Source organism: Pelodiscus sinensis, chromosome 17 (assembly GCF_049634645.1).
Source record: "Pelodiscus sinensis isolate JC-2024 chromosome 17, ASM4963464v1, whole genome shotgun sequence".
Classification (NCBI taxonomy): domain Eukaryota; kingdom Metazoa; phylum Chordata; order Testudines; family Trionychidae; genus Pelodiscus; species Pelodiscus sinensis.
Window position 1 is genome coordinate 24,867,905 of NC_134727.1, and position 22,847 is coordinate 24,890,751.

A 22,847-nucleotide genomic window follows, 5' to 3' on the forward strand; every position below is an offset into this window, starting at 1 on the left:
CAATACTTTGAAGTGCAATACTTTGTATTGAAGTAGGAATAAGAGATCCTCCGGAATAGGGCTTTATTCCGGAGGATCGGGCCAGTCTAGACGCTTTTTTCCGGCTTATCTACAAGCCGGAAAAAAGCGGCGGACATCTTTATTTAAATCCCGCGGGGGATATTTAAATCCCCCGCGGATTTCCCTATTCTGAAGTTTAAAATTAGCATGCCCCTTTCGGAAAAGGGGCCAGTGTAGACGTAGCCAGTATCTTTCAGGCTACCAGCAAGTAACCCACAAACACATTATCCCATGGGTCCTGTAATCACTCCTCCCTTACCCGGAGAACTTCCTGTTAACATATTCTCATCTGGTGCAGTTTTTAGCCTTACATCTATCCGAATATAAATTTTCTGGACACGGTAGGCTATAGTCCAACACAAGACTACCCATACACATGGGGTCTAAGGGAAATTGTGGCTTGTCTATCCCCAGGCAGGACTTGGTTCATGTTCTGGAGGCATCAGAAAAGTACAGTTTATGGGCAGAGAACTACAGTAAGGATTTTGCACAACTGGGTGTGGGTTTGCTTTTACATTTTCTGATCTTGCAACTACTTGTATTCATGTCATTCAAGCTTTTATATGCTGCTAAATCCAATATACACAAGTAACTCTTTTTTTGTATGTAACAGTGTGCAAATATTGGTCCTGCAGACTATAATTATGATGAGACTATCAGCACATTAAGATATGCCAACCGTGCCAAAAACATAAAGAATAAAGCCAGAATTAATGAAGATCCCAAGGATGCCTTGCTCCGTCAGTTTCAAAAAGAAATTGAAGAGCTTAAAAAAAAGCTGGAGGAAGGTAACTTCCCTTATTCCTAACAACGTTCTCTGTAACTTCAGGTGATTCTGTTCCTGTGTGACACGGCTCCTTTTGAAAGATTTACAATGGAATACTTTTCAGGAGTTGTGTGATAGTATCTGAAACCTCTGTGCTTTCATGTATGCATTTGTTACATTAGTCTTAAGTAAAGAGATGAAACCTAAAGATCATCCATAAATAGAAATAGATGGGAGATATGTAGTTTTGTGCTGAATGCAAGTTAAGAGCATTTCTTTAGTTAAGTTTTGGCTTTGTCCACTAGATGGTATTTAGAGCTAACGTAAGAGAGCAGATTTCATTTTTTGTTCCTAGTTTAGGTTTGGATGTGACCTATATAATTGAAATGTTCTAATTTTAAAAGTTCCATTCATGTTAAATTAATGGCAAATAGATGTCAGACTGGGGAAAAATACAAATTGGGCTTTTTAAAACATAATGATAAAGAGTTAAATGTTCTCCTAGCAGGAAAATGTGTATGGGAGGAGAACAAGTGCCTCTGAAACTCTGAGACTGAACTTGTGGAGGTGGCTTTTAAAGTCTTTTATAAAAAGTAAGGAGGGTAAAGCTACAAACTCCTGTGATTCCACAGGGTCTGTGAGCAACTCTAAACCCTGAATGTTCCACAACAGAGCAAGCCTCTTCCTAGCAGCATATCTCTTGAGAGGGTAGAACTATGATTCCTTTGGCTCACATGGCCACGTCAGTATCCTTCCAGATGGATAAGGGAAAAGCCCAGCAAAGACGATTTCCACTTGGAAATCTTTTCAGTCCCAGAAACTTGGAATGCACGGCAGTGCTCTTTGGCTTCTCGTCCTGTGTTCTTAACCCACTATTTCAATCCCTGTTGAGTTCCTTTACTAATTTGGGCTCCACACTACAGACAAAATGCCTTGCAGATAGAAGTCTGATTAAAGCATACATCTGAGAAAATGAAACTCATGGATCTAAGGATGCAGCTGTGCCTCTCTACTGATCTTTAGAATGTAATTGCAAGAATTGTGACAGACTTTGGTTTCACATTCATTTTGAATACTGTAATTAAAAACATTTAATGGATGCTGTGGTTACAGCAGAGCCATCTTTTCAGAAAACAATTGGAGACTGTCCATTTAAAAAAGCCATCTCTGTGGCATCATGCTTCTAGCATAAATATTTATTCCTGATGAACAAACTACCCATTTTTCTCTATACTTCAAACTTCATCCTAAGTGTTTAAAAGAAACAATATTTTGTTGAAGAATCATAGGGCAATATGCTTTAGCAGTCATGCTTTGCAAACACTGTAATAGTAGACTCTAGTTGTAAACTTATTTACAGGTAGAATTTTGGTATGTTAGTGTATTTTTGGAATTGGACTTTCAGCCTTACTGAGATCATTGGTTTAATATTTTTCTTGTTTTACACACTGAAAAATACTCATGTAATATGTACATTTCAACAAAAGGAAATAACCAGGTTTCTCCCAAATTGGCATTGCCTGTACAGTCGTTTAATACCTACTACAAAGACGTTCAGATATAATTGAAGTTAGTTCAAGTGCTACTGTTACAATTGTGTTGTTATGCTGTGAAAGAGAATACCTTGGAAACAAATACTTGTGTTTTAGGGGAAGAGATATCTGGCTCTGATATCAGTGGTTCTGAAGATGAAGATGAAGAAGAAGATGGGGAGATTGGAGAAGATGGGGAAAAGCGTAAAAAACGAAGGGGTAAGGAGTCAGCATGCTCCAATTCTCTGATCCTTAGTTATCGAGAAGTTGATTTGAGAACTTTCTTTGCATAAAGGAATCAGTATGCAACTTTGCATAAGTATGAACTTAACTGAGACTGCAGTAAAGTTCTAATGCCCGCTGCAATTATCATGCCTCTTGTAGAAACTAAGCCATTTGACGCAGTCATTATAGTTGGACTGCTGTACCTTTATATAGCATCTGCTTCCACTTGAGTAGTTTTGCTTGTAGTAACTTTCTCTTATGTGGTGGTTCCCTGATTATAGGAGGGTGACTGCATATGGCTTGTTACTGTTTGCATGTTTACGAGATTGATACCAAACACACACAACAGAAGTGTCTCTGGGGTTGTGGAGAGGGAGCAGGGTTGCCAGTTTTGCTTGGATGTATTCCTCAAGGTTTCATCACATGATATAATATTTAATTAAAGATTAATCTTTGGTTCCTGGAGACTCCAAGACAATCCTAAAGAGCTGGCAACTTTAGGTGGGGAAAGTACAAAAATCTGCCATAGAGAGATCAGTTTCTTAAAAACAACAGGAAACTTAGTGGCCTTGTGCAGTGTCCCCTCTAAGGTGCGTGGCTGCACACAAAACATTCTGAGCCTGCCCACCTCCTTTGAAGAGTCATGCAGCAGCACTCACCTTCCTGGACTTACTGAGTGGGTGGCTGCTCCCATGGCCGGTGCCATCTGGTGAGTGGGGATGGGGCCGGGGATGGGGATGGGGCCGCAACCACAGCAGCAGGTGGCTGCTCTAGCTACTGCCGGGACTGAAGCCATGGTGGGAGGCGGATGCTGCCAAGGCCAGGGCCATGTGACGGGCAGTTGCTGCCACCTGGGATTGGGGCTGTGGAGCTGGCGGACAACCGCTATCACTGGAAGATGGGACCGTGGGGCTGGCAGGTAGCTGCCGCCGCTGGGGCTTGGGGCTGTGGAGTTGGGGGTAGCTGCTGCCACTGGGGCGTAGGGCCGTGGAGCTGATGGGCAGCTGCTGCTGCCAGGGTTTGGGCTGCCAGGTGGACACTGGTGGTGGAGAAGGAAACAGGGGTGCTAGATGTGTAACAGGGCTGAAGATGGGGCAGGCGCTAATGCATCTGCACAGTGAGTGGGGCTTTCTTCCATTACACTTTTATGTACACATCTGAACAGGCGCACATGACATCAATATTGGCGCACAAGACAAAACTCACTCTGCTCACAGATGGAGAATCTTAGAGGGAACACTGGCCTTGTCTAATAATAGCGTGCTGTGCTATGAATGAGATGAAGATATTCTCATTGACTTCTCCTTGCTGAGGGTAGAGACTGTAGGGTTGGGCTGCACTATTACAAGCTAAATTAAATTTGTTTGTTAAGCTGTTTTTAACGCTTAAACGTCTTCCCTGTCCAAAGGGTAGAATGTGTTTTAAACAGAATTCCAGACTTAGAGCAGGAAGGAATCTGTTATATTTGACTCATTTCATTAGTGTCACAAATTGTCTTGTTTTTCTTCAGGGGGCCACAGTTCTAATGCCAGATTTAACTATTTTTATGTTCAAGGTTTACACATGGTAAAAAATGCATGCTTCCATGGGGAACCCCCAGAAGTCTGTCCTAAGCCAAAATTCTGTAGCTTTCCCTACAAACTGTTTCATTGTTGATGTTTAACAACATTATTGTTATTGCTCAGTCACATTATTGGTTATCAGTACTGTAACATACAAACACATTTTTCAAGCTTATGTGGGATTGTTTTTGATGGGCTATGTTCGTGTTACAGCTGTTTGCCATATTTAATCATATTACTACCAGTGAGGTGGGTATGTTTACTTAGTGTGTTTTTTAATAATCTGCAAGTGGCTTTTGTTTTGTTCACATGTTTTCAATTTATTAGATGGTATTCCATTTACATGTACTTGATGTTCATAGAAAAGGAGTGTTATAACTGGTCTTCAGTACAGTTTCAGAAATATCTCTGATGATGGAGTTCTGCTCTCAAATTAGCTAATCTAGATTTGCAATGGGTGAGTGCAGAATGTAGCTCAAAGTGAAGTAAAATGCCCTTCATGGCTAAATATTATAAATCTTCAGCATATACCAGTTCAGAGGTTTCTATGAAGCTAAGAATCTCCTGTCAATTAAGATTAACTGAGTTTACAAATTCATTGCATATACTAGAGTTTAAATGATTTGTAATCTAGCACATTTCTCTCAGGGTCATTCCTTGTGGCAAAAATGCTGACCACTAATACACTACTGTTTTAAACTAGTAGATTATAAATAGCACAAGTGTTCTCTTGTGGTTTAGTAACTTTAGTTAACTGGACTACAGGCTTTTTTTTAGTAACTGCCCTTTTGCGGCATGTATTACAACCCTTTCATAGAACAAATCCTGCTCGAATTCACTTCCCTGCTAACATAATGAATGGTGGTAATATTCTTCTTTGTGTGTAAACTTAAAGTGAAAATAAGCCTGTGGATCATTTTCTGCTTTGAGCAATTACAACAAGTAAAATAACTACATATATTGAGTCTCATTCCAGACAGGTAATGATGGATTTTTGCTGAAATATGGTTGTTCTACCGCATACATTTTAGAATGTGAAATAGCTCTACAGCAGGGGTTTTCAAACTCTGGCTTGTAAGGGCAAGCTGCTAGCTGGCTGCGAGATGCTTTGTTTACCTGCATTTCCACAAGTACAGGCATTCCTGAACCAATGGGAGGTGTGGGAAGCAATGCAGACTGGAGCACCACTTCCCGCAGCTCCCATTGGCTGGGAATAGCAATCCACAGTCAATGGGAGCTGTGGTTGTCTGTACAAACTGTCTCGCAGCCAGCTAGCATCTTGCCCTTAAAAGCCATGACCCAGAGTTTGAAAACCCTTGCTTTACAGGACTGAATCTAAAAGTACCTAAGCGAATGCTTCCAAACATAAGCATTACTTGCCTTTTCAAACCAGTTTGCTGGTTCTTCTGGGTTTCTTTGGATTTCTTTCCTTTGGAACTAATTTTTAGCAGCGTGTTTCTTCATATTCTTGTTTCTTCTTTCCTGGGTTTCCTGTGGGTCTTACTTCTTTGTTTTCCAGGCAGTAGCAGCAGCAGTAGTTCAGACTCCACATGCTCTGTCATAGAGAAACCTCTGGATAAGTCCTTCACTAGTGAGTGGGAGCTCTTAAGTCATTTAACAAAGCTTTGGCCTTTCCATAATCTGTGTACTCCATGTTGTAAATGCCACGCTGCTCCCTGCCACGTTTTTATTTAAGAGAAAAATGTTGGTTTATAAATTGAGCTAAAGCATGCTTTTCTTTTGCTGCTTCCAAGCTTTAAACAGTTGTTCAACATGTGCAACGTAGCTTAATGTTTGAGAACATGTAAGGCAAGTTAGTGTTTTGTTCAAGCTAACTAATGAGGGGGGAAGACATAATGGAAAATCCAGATTTGAGGTTTTGTTTCATTGGCTTCTTCCTTTATTAAAACATTGGTGGAGAACAAACCAGTGGAACAATCAAAATCCTGCTTTAAGTTTATAACCTAGAAAGTGGGCTAAATAGCATTTGATTAATTCGCGATCCTTTGATCTGAAGAGAAATTGATTCAGATCTTTAACGGTAGCAAGTAAAACGACTTCTCTGTTGTGGAAACATAGCCATGCCATTATGAATCATCATTTGCATGGGCATCATGGTCTTTCTTTGTTCGGAGAAGGCCCAGTGGTCTGGATGAAGAAATTATGGCTTAGTTGCCTCTGGCTCCAGATTCTTTTGCTGCCCCTATAAACACTAAAATTAATCAGTTAGTGATGGTTATTTTACTCCAAAGTACTCTGTAAAAACTCTAATTCCAGGTCAGTGGAAACTTTCTAACGCTAGTTTGTAGCTTATTTCGGCAAGCCTGAGTTGCACTCCTCCCTTTTCGTAGGCAGAAAGAGGTTGATAGTTCAAGGTGTTGATATCTAAAAGGGAGAGCATCTTAGTTTCTTAACTGCTCATTTACTGTAGCGTTTAACACTTTTCCACCAATACAGGCTGAACCTTTCTAGTCCAGAACTCTCTGGTCAGGCAAAATCTGTGGTCCGGGATGATTTTAGTTAACTGGATGTCCACTTTTCCTGGGTGTGGCCAAGTTTCCCACAGTTCAAAAAAGTTGTTTTTTACAGGTACCAGTCCTGGTTGTCAGTGTTCTGTACTCTTGTTTAGCTCTAATTTACCCCAAAAATGTCTTCTCAGAGCCTAGTAAGCAGTGGAAGTGTCAGCAAATTTGGAAAATTCTCTGGTTCAGCAGCAGTCAGGTCCCTAGGGTGCCAGACTAAAGGTTCAACCTATAATAGAAAAACAAAATCCCATTTATTCATCACTAGAAGGCTGCGCCCCTGCTCATTACACTCGCCAACCTCCCTCTCACCCCGCAAGAGCATTGGGGAGGGGGGAAGGAGTGTAGTTTCTACCCTCCACCCCCCAGCACAGGAGAGGTGGGAGGGCATGTGGCTTCTTCCCCCAGGAGCACAGGGGAGGAGGATGGAGGCTGCGCAGTTCCCCTCCCCTCCCCCTGAAGCACTAGGGAAGGGGGAGGCAGCACAGCTCACCTTCCCCCCCCCCCCGCCCCGGAGAACTGGAGAGGGGCGAGACCATGCGGCTCCTGCTCCCCCAGCACTGGGGAGGGTGGAGGCCATGGGGCTTCCCTCCCCCCCGAGCACCAGGGAAAGGGGAAGGCCACATAGCTCCCCCGGCCACTGGAAAGGGTCTGCCCCAAGCTCTTTCTGGCCTCCCTGAACTGTCCCCAGCCCCTAACCTCCCCACAGCTCTTCTGGCTGGCCCCTGGCCCTTTCTTCCCCCCCTCTCCCCCAGCCACACTCTCCCCCCAACCTAGGGGTGTGTGTGAAGGAGGCAGAGCAGGGGAGAGGCTCGTGGCTTCTGACTCCCCTCCCTGGTACTTCAGGGGAAGAGGAGGGAAGTTTCTGCATGGCCTCCCAGTTTCCACCCCCCAAACATCAGGGAGGGGGGAAGGGAAGTGGCTGCATGGTTCCTGGGGCTGTGCGAATTGCGACTTTGTGCTCCCCCACCGGAGCACTGGGGCAGCAGAGAGGGGAAATGCCAGCTTTGGTCCCCCATCCTGGAGTGCTGGAGGAGAGAGGAAAGGCCGTGTGGCTCCCAGCTTGAGCTCCCTCCAGGGCTTCCGCAGACCCCGTGCGGCAGCTGAGCACTGGGGAGGGAGGAGGCAGGCGGGATTCTGAGTGATGTGATGACATCACTCTGTCGTCCCGCAGGAAAAGCTTGTTTTTTTCAGGAAGGCTTAAAACGTAAAGCCCTTTAGTGGTTATAGGCATTGAAATGCATATGCTGTTTTCAAACTTGCTTTTTTTAACCAGAGTATTTGGATGTGGCTAATTAATGTAATGGCAAGTTCTCCACTGAAATACTTGGGGAGCAGTCCTCCTCCCATCCATGAAGAAACTCCCATTTGCTGTGGTGGAAGTTGGCTCAGGCCATCAGTGGTTGAATGAACACTACTTGTTCTACAGTCAAAATAGTAATTGTCCTCTCATGCTGTGTGGATCTTTTGCATGTTGTCTTCCTTTTGCCATTATTCTTTTACTTTTTTTTCCTGTTTCATTCTGATCATACCTGCTTGAATAACCAAAATAAGCCATATACCTCTATGGAAGCATCAGTTACTGCAAATTAACCTACTAATATCCTGTGTAATTGAACATAGAAATCTTGTGCTGAAATTCCATATGTGCAGTTGATCATATAAAACAAAGAATTGACTTGGAAATCTCACCAAAATGCAAAGCAAGCTTTCTTTCTGTGCGCTAAGATTTTACAGGTAATGTACAAAAATGGCTACCTTGAAAACATAACTCTGTCTTAACTCTGGAGTGGTAGATGCCCTGTTGGATGTTTCTTAGGGCATGATCTTTGCGGCAGGCTTGTAATATCATATATGGAATCTGTATTATATTGAACTGAATAGGGGAATGCGAGAATGGGTGGAAGGGTAATCTGATTAGGCAAAATAAAGTATCTTTTGGTACAGAACACTTTCTCTGATCAGGCATAAAATCATAATGCAGATATTTGCTTTAATGGCATCTTATTGCTCAGTGATTATTCTCCTGAGTTTTTTCTGTCTGTAGATGCAGATTTAGATTAATGCTTTTACTGATTCTGATGATCTTTGCACAAAACAATCAAGCAGTAATGTTTTTCTTTTTCCTCCCCCTTTTTATGCATGTGCTGCCTATCTGCGATTTGCTTACTACTTCCTCTTAATGCAAGATCAAGCAGGTTGGTGAGATTGATTTGCACTACGTATAGTATGTTACAAAGCTTGTAAAGGGTCTTGTTGCTCAATCTCACTTTTGCTTTTTAAAATTGAAAAGACCAATGAACATATTTTGAAAGGTAAGGATCCTCCATTCACCTGTCCCTGACACCTGTGCTTAAAGATTTCTCTTCATAGAATTTCACAGAAAGCTCACATTTCTGAAGCATACGGCCCAAAGCTAGGTCAACCAAAATACTGGGGCTGTGAGCCTACATGTTGTTGCTTCTTATCATCTGGCCAATAAGGGAAGCAAACGGAGTCTAAACCAAACTATTTTGATTGTCCTATTTCTGAATTATTGTCATATTCTGTCATTTAGGGTATGTCTAGACTACAGGGTTTTGTCGACAGAAGTTTTGTCGACAGATACTGTCGACAAAGCTTCTGTTGACAAAGAGCGTCTAGACTACATTCAGTTCTGTCGACAAAGCAAGATGCTTTGTCGACAAAACCCTGTAGTCTAGACACAACCCTACATGCAGTAACACCTTCTGTCGACAGAACTCTGTCGACAGAAGGCGTTATGCCTCGTAAAATGAGGTTTACCAGCATCAACAAAACTGCTGAGTTCTGTCGACGTTATGTCGACAGAACTCAGCGGTAGTGTAGACGCAGGTATAGTTTTGTCAACAAAAGTAAACTTTTGTTGACAAAACTTTGTAGTCTAGACACACCCTAAATTACATACCACATACATACATTATTTCCCCCTTCCCTATTGCTGGTATGAGTATATTTAAAAAGAAAGCAAAAATTTCCGTGTTGTTACAAAAATTGCGTGTGTATGTGCAGGGGAGATTATTGAACAGTTTTGTTTGGCAGGGGTATTCTGAAATGCTTTTTTTCCTGTTTTGTTTCCCCTGCATTGGTGGTAAATTGTTGCTATTGGATTTTCACACACGGAAGTTAGTTGTCTCTTTGTCTAGATTTTGTTAGAATGGGGCTGGGAAAGATCAAAATAGGGTAAATAAATGGGTTTTCCACACAATTGAAGTTCCAGAAATCTAAATTAGCTCGGTATCTTGCTATCCTGTCTGCCACAGAGCAACTAATCCAAAACCTGTTCATGTTTACAGACATTGATCTATTGTGTGGTGTTGGAATTCAGATCTTCTCAATTCAAAATTATTTTTTAACTAATGTTGTTCTCTGAGATTTGGAGGATTATTTTATAGGAGCCATTCTTCGTGTTCTAGAATTCTGAATTATCTGCAGATTTCCCTTGAGGGTTGGTGAATTCAGTCTAAATATCAGAAAGTTATGTCCATTGTAATCATACAGGGATAGGTGTAAAAAATTGGCTTTTTTACTTTTTACCACTGGTCAAATCTTGAAAGTAATAGACCATTACAAATCTGTGAACAGCCACTGATACAAAGGCAATCTGCGTCCATCAGCTGTTGTCCTTCCTTTATCTGCTATCGTCTAGTAGGGATTCTGCACATTGTAGTTCTTCATTGTGAACAATAGAGGCTTACAAGAACTTATTGCTCACTTTCTCTGTGATGCTCCCTAGGGAATGCAATACAGAATGGTATCTTGGATAAAATTTCTTCCAGTGTGGATTTTTGGAAGGTGGAATTCTTTACTTAGCTTTAGAACTCAATTCTTCCAACAGGTTACAAAAAGAAACATTGAAGTATAATCACTCCTCTTTATAATTAAATGCTAAAGTTTCTTCGAAAAATAAACTCTGGATTCAACTGTGCAGACTAACTTTTCCTTAGAAATTTAGGTCTCAAACTTCTGGCTTTTTTAAGATGGCAGTCTTTCACATGGGTTTTATTCTTTTTAAAAATTTTGATTTTAGTACAATACACAAATATTAGATAATGTTTCTGTGTGTCCAGCGGTGGTAAATAGGAAAAATAGTTTGACTGGCTTGTAAATGTCACTAGAGCTCCAAGCTGGGACTAGTCTGATGTGCACATATAAGGAAATTACTATTTTTCTTTTCATCCAATTTCCAACGTGCCACTGTATGCCTTTGTTGAAGTCATAGTCTTAATAAAAAAGCTACAGACAAACCTGTGGTATTTTCCTAACAGAATTGGGAAGTGTCACCAACATATGTAAATATCCATTAGCACTGAATAGTACTATTATAAACTCCAGTAGGTACAGAGATACAGTGCACTGACATATTTTTATTTAACTTTTGTTGAAAATCACATTTAGTTTGAAATCTGGTAATATAGAAATCTTTACTATAGTAAGACAGTGTCTTATTTTTGCCATCAAATAATTCATACTTAACCTGAATCTTTCCAAAGGCAAGAAGAAAGTTTCCCCAGATAAAATGGTAGAGATGCAAGCCAAGATTGAGGAAGAAAGAAAAGCACTTGAAACCAAGCTTGATATGGAAGAGGAAGAGAGAAACAAAGCCAGGGCTGAACTGGAGAAGAGAGAGAAAGATCTGCTCAAAGCCCAGTTAGTATCGTATCATAAGAACATTTTTTTAATAATTCGGTAATTAGATCTGATCAGGGATGTGTAACTGGTGGAAATAAAAATGAATCGGTTTGTTAAAGCAGCGATTCACAGAACAAATGATGTCATGTCCTGCCATAAAAACAAATGAGCTTCCTGTGTAGATTAGACTTGGGCAGAAAATTAAATTTAAAAACGTCTTTATATTTTATTTTTTCAAAATTTCAGCCAGCTACAGAGATCTTTTAAAAAAATCTAAATTTGCGAGAGCTGAACAAGCTCCTGTTTGTATATATTCCTTGCTTGTCAAGTAATCACATACTAAGAACCACCATAACAGCCTTTGCTACCACAAATTGCATATCTTATTGCAATTGTATTTCGAAATAGCTTATTTTAAATTTTGGCGCATCTACACAGTGCCAAATTTCGAAATAATGCACTATTTTGAGACATTGCTTAACTTTTGTGGAACAGGGATGCCGGAATAGCATGCCCGTTATTTTGAAATGTTTCTTGAAATGATGGATGCGTTTACAAGATATAAGGTAGCTATTTCGGGATAGCGGAGGGCCCCGCCATCTAGACATACCCATACAGTTTAATTGGATGGATGGCGGTGCTTGATTCTGAGCATCCTGATATGGAAAGACTGATCAAAACTGGAGCCAGAAAATAACCTGTGAGTCCTCCCAGGCCCGCAAGGTACAACATGAGGCAAAGAGGAGCATGAGGCATGTGTTGGTGGGATAAGGGCTGGAGTCACTCTCACGTGAAGCCTCCATGATCTCTGCTTGTCTTCCCCTGGTCCATGTGTGTGATTATTTCCCCCCCCTCCCTGCCTTCAGGCCCTGAGGTAATCGCTGCTGCTGCCACCTCTTTGTCTTTCCTCCTGGGTCTCCATGCTGCTTGTGCCCCAGCAGAGGGAGTATTGAAAGTGGAGGAGACTGTTGCCTGATGTCAGTGCCTGAGCAGCCCCCAGTGGAAGGGAGGATTTGCAGTGGGATAGATGTTCAATGTCAGCTGCCCTGTGTAGGTGTGAGAGACAGACATTTGCTACAAGTCTCTCCAGCGCCAGGCGTTTTCTTACTCTCATTTACAGTATTGAAAGCAAAATGATTGTCTAGGCCCCCACCTGCCCACGGCCAGCCTCTTTGTTCAGGCCAGGCCCCACCAGTGGAGAGAGTCTGGAATACACAGTGTTCCACTCCTCGAATCTCTCTCTCACCAGACAGGAGCACCAGTCGCTGCTGGAGAAGTTATCAGCTCTGGAGAAGAAGGTGATTGTGGGAGGTGTGGACTTGCTGGCGAAAGCTGAAGAGCAAGAGAAACTTCTAGAGGAATCTAACATGGAGCTTGAAGAAAGAAGGAAAAGAGCCGAGCAGCTTCGCAAAGAGCTTGAGGAAAAAGAGGTTTGATCAGCTTCCTTAATATAGTGCTGATGGTTTTAACTGACAGGACTGATTGTACTAACTTTCACTTGCCTTGCAGATGTGTGCATTGACTTGATAGGGAAACTATGGTAGGAGCTGGTGCCAACACTCCTAGAAATTGGCACCTGAAATGGGTAGGTAGCGCTCTGGTACAGAAGTATGTGCAAGAACTAGCTTTGTAGCAGCAAGTAAAAACTGTGGGGCATGTGTGACAGAGCCAGCACTTCATATAATCCAAGTAGTTTCTCTCTGGTTATACCACAGTCAGATGCTTCTCTAACAATGATATATTATGTGTTCTCTGTGTTGTTTTTAAATATTGCAACCAGCAAGAGCGCCTGGACATTGAGGAGAAGTACACAAGCCTGCAGGAGGAGGCACAAGGGAAGACCAAGAAACTAAAGAAAGTCTGGACAATGTTAATGGCTGCAAAATCAGAGGTCAGTGTCCAAAAGGGTTAGTTTATAAATATGATTAAACAAGTCTGTTTTGGAAGTACTGTACCCTAAATAGTGTAATCCTGGGAAATTACTCCTGGCTTTATAAAGCACCTTTTGGTTTGTATGTTTTCAGAAAACTAATTGAACACTGGTAATTTGAGCCTTGGGGAATATCTCTTCAATCGTATCTCTGAATCCATGAGAGCAAGAATTTTTTTTTTCTTTGAAATGAAGGTGAAGAGCCTTGTTCATATGGCTCTGGGAGCTGGAGCGTTAATAAAATCACCAGTTATCACTAAACATGGTAAAATCCTCAGTTTCCAACACACTTGTTCTGTACAAATGCCAGCTCTTACTTGGCTTGAATAGTATTTACCTTTTCTGTCAGAGTTATGTAATAATTTGGGAGAAGATGGGATTGAGAATATTTATTTTAGTTTTATCTCCTTGGAGTTTCACTCTTGTTTGTTTTCTTCTCTCTCTTCTGGGTCCTTTCATTTCCATGCTATTTTTTCTCTTTTCTGTAGTTTTTTTTCCCTGGTCTATGCCTCTGGCTAGGATCCCCTAATGATTTACCGGTGGTTACCATATTCTTTCCCTCTCCATCTTTTCAACCTGTGGAAGCTCACAGTGTCTATTGGCTGGGGCAGACTCCTCTGCTTCTGGTTTCTTCCAATAAGTGCAAGTAGGGACTTGCAGAAAGTGCCAGTCTGAGCTCATCTGTTTAATTTATCAATTCTCAGGGATAATCTGTAATAAAAGAATTCATTTGAATTTAAATGGAAATGACCGTTTCTCATTCCCAGAACAGCCACAACTATTTTAAAAGGCTTTCATGTTGGAACCTGTTCTGCCTCCCTGATGGCTGTTTTATTGTCCATAGATGGCAGATCTGCAACAGGAACACCAGAGAGAGATCGAAGGGTTGCTGGAGAATATTAGGCAGCTCAGCAGGGAGCTTCGTCTTCAAATGCTCATCATAGATAACTTCATTCCTCAGGACTACCAGGTAAAGCAGAGGAAGCCTCGTCTTGGCTTTGAGGATTTTAGTAATGTTAGAGGAATCACCCATTGATTCCTCCAGCGTTTCTTCTGTCCCCATCAGATCAGCACACCTCATCTCTGTATCCAATTTGTTAGAACAAGTAAGTGTTAAATAGCAAAACAGTGAGCCACATAGGATTCTAACTTTTGTGTGTATCTCAGTATTTATAAAACACAGTAAACTTCTAATTGAATTTTGTTAGAAGGAAAATCAAGATTATTAGGTTTCTCAGATCAACACAGTTATATGAACGTGCTATGGCTTTAATGCTGCTAATAAGTTTGCTTTGCTCCAGGTTTCTTTGGGTGTGCTTGATGAAAGATAGAACAATTATTTTTCTTATTTCTTTTAAGGAAATGATTGAAAACTATGTTCATTGGAATGAAGATATTGGAGAATGGCAGTTGGTAAGCTTAGTTGATAGAAGATACTGTTAGTATATTAGTGCAATGCAAAGGTTCTCCGGGGTATTAAATGAAAGTGAGAGTTCCCATGCTAACTCTCCAACCTCAGTCAAGTGCTTTAGTTGACATACTGTATCATCACTGTAGACTCAGAGTCTTAAACAATGAAAATTTAGGACTTACAAGGAATTGTAGTAAGACTGTTACTGCAAGATTTCTGTGATGGATGTGTTACTTATCCCAGATGTCATGGCTAGGTGTGGGTGTGAGTGTTGTCTGAGGATTTTGGTGGTGTTGCAGCAGTAACCAAGCAATATTATCAGCCATGTTGTTGGAGCAGATAAGATCATCCGAAAGTTTACAGAAATATATATTTGGGTGTATATATTTTTCTTGCATTATCCCAAACTACCAATAGGAGTGAAAGTTCCACAGGGGCAGATGCTCAGGTTAGCCACTAGTCCTAGGAAGTTCTGCTTCAAGCTCTTCTATAATGAACATCTTGGCTGCAGTTGAGAAGGGGGCTGGTGAAGGTAAAGATTTTTAAAAATGCATTTTTCTAGGCACTAAAATTATTCAGGAAATTGGGATTGAATTTGACAAAAAAATCTGGAAAACAAACATTCCAGAAATGTCAATATGAACTGTTTTTTTACAGTGTTTTGAAGCTGCATTTCAAAACAAAAAATGTCAGCTGTTTTTATTTGATCCAACTATTTTTTGTTTTAGTGAGAAAAAGAAAGAGTGGTATGAAATGAATGTTTAGTTTTTTTTAAATTATTCATTCAACTCTAATCCAAGCTAATCTTAACTGTTGTGATGGGGAAAAGATGTGAAGTGGGTCTTCCATCTAGCAAACTTCCAGATTAATTGAATTGAAGCTTGAAACAAATATAAACCTACCTAGTTGTGCAATCAGATTTATAATATAGTTGACTTTGCTAACTGATCTTTCTCTTTCTTTAAGAAATGTGTTGCATATACAGGGAACAACATGAGAAAACAGACTCCAGTACCAGATAAAAAGGAAAAAGATGTAAGTGTCTCTCTTTAAATGTAGATCAAACTGTATAGCTCTACAAGCCAATGATTCCCCATATGTGCTGCATCTCCTGTTGTAAAACTTTTTAACTCTGATTTTTATGGTCTTTGGTGTTTTGATGAAGCACACTTCTTGCTAAATGTTATGCAATCCTATAATTGGAAGGGTCCTCGAGAGGTCATCAAACCCGGTTGTCTGCACTTTTGGTGGGACCAAGCACAATCTAGACCATCCCTGACAGATGCTTTTCTAACCTTCTCTGAAAAATCTCCAATTATGGAGATTTTACAACCGCCCTAGATGATTTGTCCAATAACTTAACTAGTTATTGGATAGTTAGGAAGTTTTTCCACATGTCCAACCTAAATCTCCCATGCTGCAATTTAAGTCCATTGCTTCTTTCCTATCATCAGAGGTTAAGGAGAATAATTTTTCTCCCTTCACCCTTGTAACAGCCTTTAGGTATTTGAAAGCTGTTATCACATCTCTTCTCTTTTCCAAACTAAACAACCCAAATTCTTTCAGCTTTCCCTCATAGGTCATGTTTTCTAGACCTAGACCTTTAATCATTTTTATTGCTCTTCTCTGTACTTTTTTTCAATTTTTTCACATATTTCCTGAAATATGATGCCAGAACTGGATACAGTGCTCCATTTGAAGCCTAATAGCGCTGAGTAGAGCAGAAGAAATACTTCAGCGCTTCTGCTAATACATCACAGAATGATGTTTGCTTTTTTTTGCAACAGAGTCACACTGTTAACTCATTTAGCTTGTGGTCCACTATGACCTCTAGGTCCCTTTCCTTAGTACTCCTTCCTAGGCTGTCATGCAACTGATTGTTATTTCCTAAGTGGAATTATTTGCATTTGTCCTTATTGACTTTCATCTTATTTACCTCAGACCATTTCTCTAATTTCTTCCAGTCATTCTGAATCCTATCCTTCAAAGTACTTGCAGCCCCTCCCAGTTTAGCATCATCCACAAATTTTAAGAGCCCTCTTTTGACAAAAATATTGAACAGAACCAAACCCAGAACTTATCTTTACAGAACCCCACTCATTATGCCATTCCAGCATGACTATGGATCATTTATAACTACTCTCTGGTAATGGTTATCCAACCAGTTATGCACCCATCTTATAGTAGCTTAATCTAGGTTGAATTTCCCTACTTTGTTAATGAGAAGGTAAAGTGAAACTGTATGAAAAGCCTTGCTAAAGTCTTGATATCCCAAGTCTACAGCTTCCCCCCAGTCCACAAGACTTGTTATCCCACCAAAGAAAGCTATCAGGTTGGTTTGGCAGAATTTGTTCTTAACAAACCCGAGCTGTTGATTACTTATTTCCTTGTTATCTTGTAGGAGTTTGCCAATTGATTTATTTATTATTTGTTTTATTATCTTTCCTGGTACAGAAGTTAAGCTGGGTTGTCCTTATTTCCCTTTTTATAGATAGGCACTATCTTTGTCCTTTTAGAGTGTTTTGGAATTTCTTTTGCCTTTCATAATTTTTCAAAGATAACATATACTTAACACTATGTAAGATGGATTCTGTATATTCTTTCCCTAGCCCTTTGAGGTGGACCTTTCCCATGTTTATCTAGCTTACACAGAAGAAAGCCTGAGGCAGTCTTTGATGAAGTTAGAGAGGCCTAGGACTTCAAAAGGAAGATCAAGGCCTAAAACTAGTAGAAGGTGAGTGATCTTGTGAAATGGTTTTGTATGTGATTGGGAACTTCAATATGAAGTGTTTAAAAATTAAAGATTTAATTTGGGGCTTAGACCTGTAGTTTGTATTTGGGTATCCCCTTAATCTGAATGGGACCCCAGGTCTTTTGAGCAATGCTGCAATGCAGTCAACATAGAAAGTCATTGAATTATACTGAAAGCTAATCAAAAGTCATAATACTTGGAAAGGATGCCCTATTGATTGAATGTCAATTTTCTGTTGCTAAGATATCAAATTATCAGAGCTGATTGTGATTTCTCCTCCATTTTCCCCCAAAATTGGCATTTTTTTTTCCTTTTTAATAATTTTGAAATTTAAAAAACACATTTTTAAACTTAAAAGTCCAATATCTATAGAGAATTATAAAAAGGGGTATAGGATTTGTCATAGTTTAAATGTGGAGAGGGGTCTCGAGAAGGTATTTTAAAAAGGAGAATAGAATTAAATGGAAGACGAACATAAATACATGCCTCATCAAGGCAGACAGCGCTGAAGACTACACAGAGGACTACAACATACCCTAACTAGTATGAGGAGGAGTCTTAGTCTGAGTCAAAGTTTTGGAGTTACTAAGTTTAATTCTGGTTCTGGTTTGGGGTAGTTGTACAAAAAGCCCACCAACATTAAGATTGGGACAGTAACACCAAATCAGCAAATATAATAGATTATTACTCAGCCATGTTACACATACTCCAGATGTTAAGGTATATTTTTGTCTGACTGTACTGCATGAAGGTTTATAGTCAATGGAGAACACATCCTGCACACGCACACTAGTATTTTATCATGGGAGAGTTGGCTTTGACAAGAAACAATTTTGGGAGCCAAGTTAAGAGGCATAACACAGTGTAAATAGCACTGTCTTAATGATATTTAATCAAATATAAGTAACTTAATTACTTATGGAGTGGCCTACTTTAACACCTTCTTACACATTTGTGTGTGTTGCCTTTCTTGCCACATTCCTCTCCTCTGACTACTTGATGTGTTTTAGTTTAGCATAGATTTTTGGGGACCAAATTCGGAAGTGACATGAGAAAGTTAAGTGTATGTTGCCCATCTTGGTGATGGATAATCAAATGAAAACTTGATAGATTGTACTTTTGAGTTATTCTTCTAAAATATTTAATATGTAGTTGAAATTTTAGCATATTATTTTTAGAGGTTAAGTGAACCAACCTTGTGTAAATATTCATACTGTTTATCTTAGATTGGGAAAATATCACCCCTTCCTTGTCTTAGGAAGATTAGTAATGTCTTTTTTGTCTTTTTCCACCCCTCTTCTCCAAACAGAAAACGTTCAGCAAAGCCAGGAGCTGTAATTGACTCTCTGCTTCAGTAGGTGTTACTCATCCAGCGTCAGAGAAAAGACTAATGTGTGTTATAATGCTTTGCAAAAATTTATAGCTTATTAGAAAATATTGAGAAACTGGCTCAATTTGACCAGAAGGGGCTACAAAACAATGCCTTGTCAGAAATGCAGAGTTGTTAAAAAAACAAAAATGAACTTTTTTCTCTAATTACCCTTATACTGTATGTTATATTAACATATGTTAAGCCAATCTGTGTGGTGTTGTGAAATTGTCAGTGTATTACACCGCTCTGTGTGTTCTGCAGGGAAACCATTGGCAGTGACTCTTGTTGAAATGAAATGTATAGAAAGCAAAAACTTTAGGTGTGTTTACATTTTAAACAGATTAGCCCTGTGTGGTGGATAGATCCTGAACTTTAAGCCCTGGTAACTCTCTCTCTTATGTCCTGCTCACTAGCAGCTTACACTGTTGTCTTGTGTTACACTGTTAAATGTTTTAAGGTGGGTATAAATCTATGATATAACTCAATTTGAAAACTGAACCCCCTTCCTTGGCTATTTAAATACTCCCTAATTGTTACTATTACAGGAATTTCATAAATGAAATGACTAATCGTCTTTTCTGTTCCGTTAGTAACTGGCATATGTAGACTTACTGTACATTGTTGCACAAAGAGTGACTGTTTTGAAAACTCAAACTGTACATCCAAGAACACTGGCAAGGGACAATGTTTGTTTAGTTTCAGTGCAATTGAAAACAAAACTGTTCAGTTTCATTTTATTTGAAGTGTTGTTCTTTTATTTACTTTTTAAATGCACATAATCTCTAGGCAACAACTCTGACTACTTTTGTGAGGGTGGCTGTCACTGAAGAAAATGCGAGAGAGTATATTTTACTTGTTAAAAGGCTGCTTTGCACCGTTGCCTTGACTGTGCTCGCACTGAATGGAGAATCCCTCTAATTGTAACTGAGCCTTGCATTTTTTATATAAATTACTCTGCTCTCAATCTGGATGGAGAAGATAATATGCTAGTATGTTAAATTGAATGCCACAAATCCATAATATAGCTCAGACTAGGCATTTTCAGAGCTTGTGGGTCCTAATTTTTTGGGGGGGCAATACTTTGTTGACCAATGATGAATTTGGACACTTTATACTTTAAAATAGAGCAGTGCTTCCTTAACTTCCCATCCACAGATAAAAGTAACATCCCTACAAAAGTCAGTCCTGTCTATATCTAAGTAGTCTTTTGTTTTCTGTTTCACTTAGTTACAGTAGTTTAATTTCTTCTGAAATCATTCTCCTTTTATATTGAGTGGCTGCTGATTGACTAGTTCACTTGATCCTCCTGAAAACTGTGCTGCTGCTAAACATTTAACACTTTAATATTGCTTTTGTGATATAGTAGAAATTATTATTCCTTTGTCTTATGTATATTATGTAACTAGTGCTGGAACACGTCAGTTACAGATGTCTTAAATTTTCATAAGCCCGTTTATTATGAATGTCTATAACTTCAGCATCACCTTACAATGTTGCATGGAGTGTAAAAAGCTGTGACTGCTGATGTGAAAAGGTGGAGCCTCTAAACAAAACGGTGTATAGAACTTTTCCACCACAGGTGTGTAATGCATTTAATTCAAGACTTGCAGTTAATTCAAATATTCTTTCTGTAGTGTGCAAAATATTTTAAAAATGCATCAAATACCACGTGTTCATGTCCCCTTCTTAGTACTGTGACCAATAACTCTGTATTGTGGATCTACATGTAAGTGTAAGATTCACAGTTTGGTAGTTAAATGTATCTCACAAGGACATATTTAACTCTGGAAATTTCAATAGCATTCTGTTGTCCTTTTGTTTTTAAAACTCCATTTCTTTCAATGTGAATGTCTACACTGCAGTTAAATGTGCTTGGTTGGCTTATGTCAGCTGACTCAAGCTTAGGGGCTGTGAAAGTGCAGTATGGATGTTTGGGATACGGTTGGATTGCATCCCAGGCCCTGGGACGCTAAGAGGGTAAATGCTCCAGTCCCGGCCTGAAAATCTACACCATAATTTTACAGCAGTGCAGCCCAAATCCTGTGCACCAAAGTCAACTGACATGGGATAGTTGTGGATGCTTACTTTCATGGAAGACATACTCATGTCTTCACCCAGGAGCAAAACTTACTGTGCTGCTTTGGTTTAAAAAAAATGGGAACATTAATTCTTACGTTTATACAAGATTTAAGTAAAATGTCTAGTATATTTCTTTTTTTATATAGCACAGCATTTAAAAATGAGGGAATTTGTCAAGCTCTTCCCCCAAAATGAGTGTACTTGCTTCTCATCTTAAAGAAAAATGAAAGCATTGGTACTTAAAACTTATCTTACTGTGCATGTGCAGTAAACTTCATTAAACTTCTTAATTGAACTAACCTGTATGTTTGTTAGACAAATTTAAAAGACTGAAGAAAAACCATAATCACTCCAGAGTCATTGCTGTGGCCTCAGGCTTGCACCAAGGTCCAAGCTCAAGCTTCATGTGGGCTCCTAGAGCCAGGTGCCCTGTAGAATTGGGGCCCTCGTCAGCAGAATAAGATCTGGGGGGGGTCCTTGCTTTTTATGTTGAAAGTTAATGCAATTATGACTTTGCTACAGTAGGGTTCAGCAACTAGGCAAAGAAACAATTCCCCCTTAATCAATGCTTTAAAAAATGACCTTATTATATGTCTGACCGAGCATGAATGGCACCTTGGAGATGCCATTGTAAGCCATTCTACCCATACCAAAACACTGAATGATGAAGCTTTTTTGTCATTTCTATTTTTATATGAATTTGCATGTAAAACTAGCATGCCATACGATAAGCTTGCTTGCTGGCAGGATATGCTGTCACAGCTTTGGCTTTGGATAGTAAAATGCCTTGCTATTAAAAGGAGAAAATTTGAAATGAAATATTTTAATAGGTTCCGTTTAACCTATTTTAATAGGTCCAATTTAGCAAGCTGGACTAATCTTTGAAAGGTTTGAATGTCTGAGTCATGGGCTTTATTTTTAAAGTTGCGAAATATGCATCTGGACTACAGATTTACTCTGCAGTCTGTCTGTCTGCAGTCTTACTCTGTCATTGACCCATTTTTAAATCTTTTTTTAAAAATTAGGCTTTAACCAATATAGCTATTCTGGTCACAGTTCTGTCTTTCCTTAATGTGTGTATATGTGCATGTATGTGCACATCTCTGTATGCGTGTCTGTGTGCGCACGTGTGTGTGTTTCCTCTGTTCAGGAATGTTGGCATTACAGTGACATTTCCTGGATCTTTTGTCAGTTTGTTACATTCTTAACACTGCTTTTAATAGAGCATAGCTTGCATTTAGTTATTTCCTGGTCCTGGGGTGGCTGGGGGTGATGGTGGATTCTTCCTTAGTGCCTTTCACTAACTTACACTGTAGTCTATACACTTCAAATTATAGCTATTTCTCTTGAGTTCTGTTTCATCAATTTGTATATAGGCAAGACATTCTAGTTGTACAATTATTACCTATTTATTGTTTTTCTAATTTGGTTGGAAGTGTTGTTTCTGATTATTCATTGTATTTTATGTATACATTTTATTGATTAGGTTGTACATACCAGTATTGTCTCTACACGGTGCATGTTCTTGCCAAGGAATAAAAGTTTGAACTCCTAATGTTTCATCTCTTTCACACTGTGGCTTTTTTCACATAACACAAGAAGTAGGAGTCTCCTGATTAAATGAATAGGCATCTGATTTAAAACAGACTTAAGGAAGCGCTACTTCACACAACACACAATCAACCTGTAAAACTTGTTGCCATGGGATGTTGTAAAGACCAAAAATCTAACTGGGTTCAGAAAAGAATTAGACAAGTTCATGCATGGAACGTCCCACAGTGGCTGTTAGTTAAGCTGTTCAGAACTGCAACGCCATGTGCCAGGTGTTCCTAAATTACCAACTGGTAGAAGCTGGAAGTGGACAACGGTATGGATCTTTGGAAATTGCCCCATTCTTTTCATTCCTCTAAAGTCTCTAACACTGACCATTGTCAGAAGACAAAATGTTGAGCTAGATGGACCATTGGTCTGACTCAGCATGGCTGT

The 22,847-nt window shown here is 39.7% G+C and overlaps 1 protein-coding gene across 2 annotated transcripts in view; it reads left to right on the plus strand.

The window, feature by feature from the left end:
- KIF3A (kinesin family member 3A) overlaps positions 1-22,416 on the plus strand; it is a 42,579-nt gene extending 20,163 nt beyond the window's left edge. The window contains exons 8-18 of one of the 2 annotated variants that reach the window (XM_075900347.1): positions 674-848; positions 2,476-2,577; positions 8,857-8,865; positions 11,179-11,335; positions 12,567-12,747; positions 13,098-13,208; positions 14,092-14,217; positions 14,607-14,660; positions 15,625-15,693; positions 17,268-17,392; positions 18,720-22,416. In XM_075900347.1, coding sequence (XP_075756462.1) covers positions 674-848; positions 2,476-2,577; positions 8,857-8,865; positions 11,179-11,335; positions 12,567-12,747; positions 13,098-13,208; positions 14,092-14,217; positions 14,607-14,660; positions 15,625-15,693; positions 17,268-17,392; positions 18,720-18,768 — 1,158 coding nt within the window. In that variant the 3' untranslated portion in view covers positions 18,769-22,416. The remainder of the gene's footprint in view (positions 1-673; positions 849-2,475; positions 2,578-8,856; positions 8,866-11,178; positions 11,336-12,566; positions 12,748-13,097; positions 13,209-14,091; positions 14,218-14,606; positions 14,661-15,624; positions 15,694-17,267; positions 17,393-18,719) is intronic. The other variant, XM_075900348.1, reaches the window with a different exon arrangement.
- The last annotated feature ends 431 nt before the right edge of the window (positions 22,417-22,847 follow it).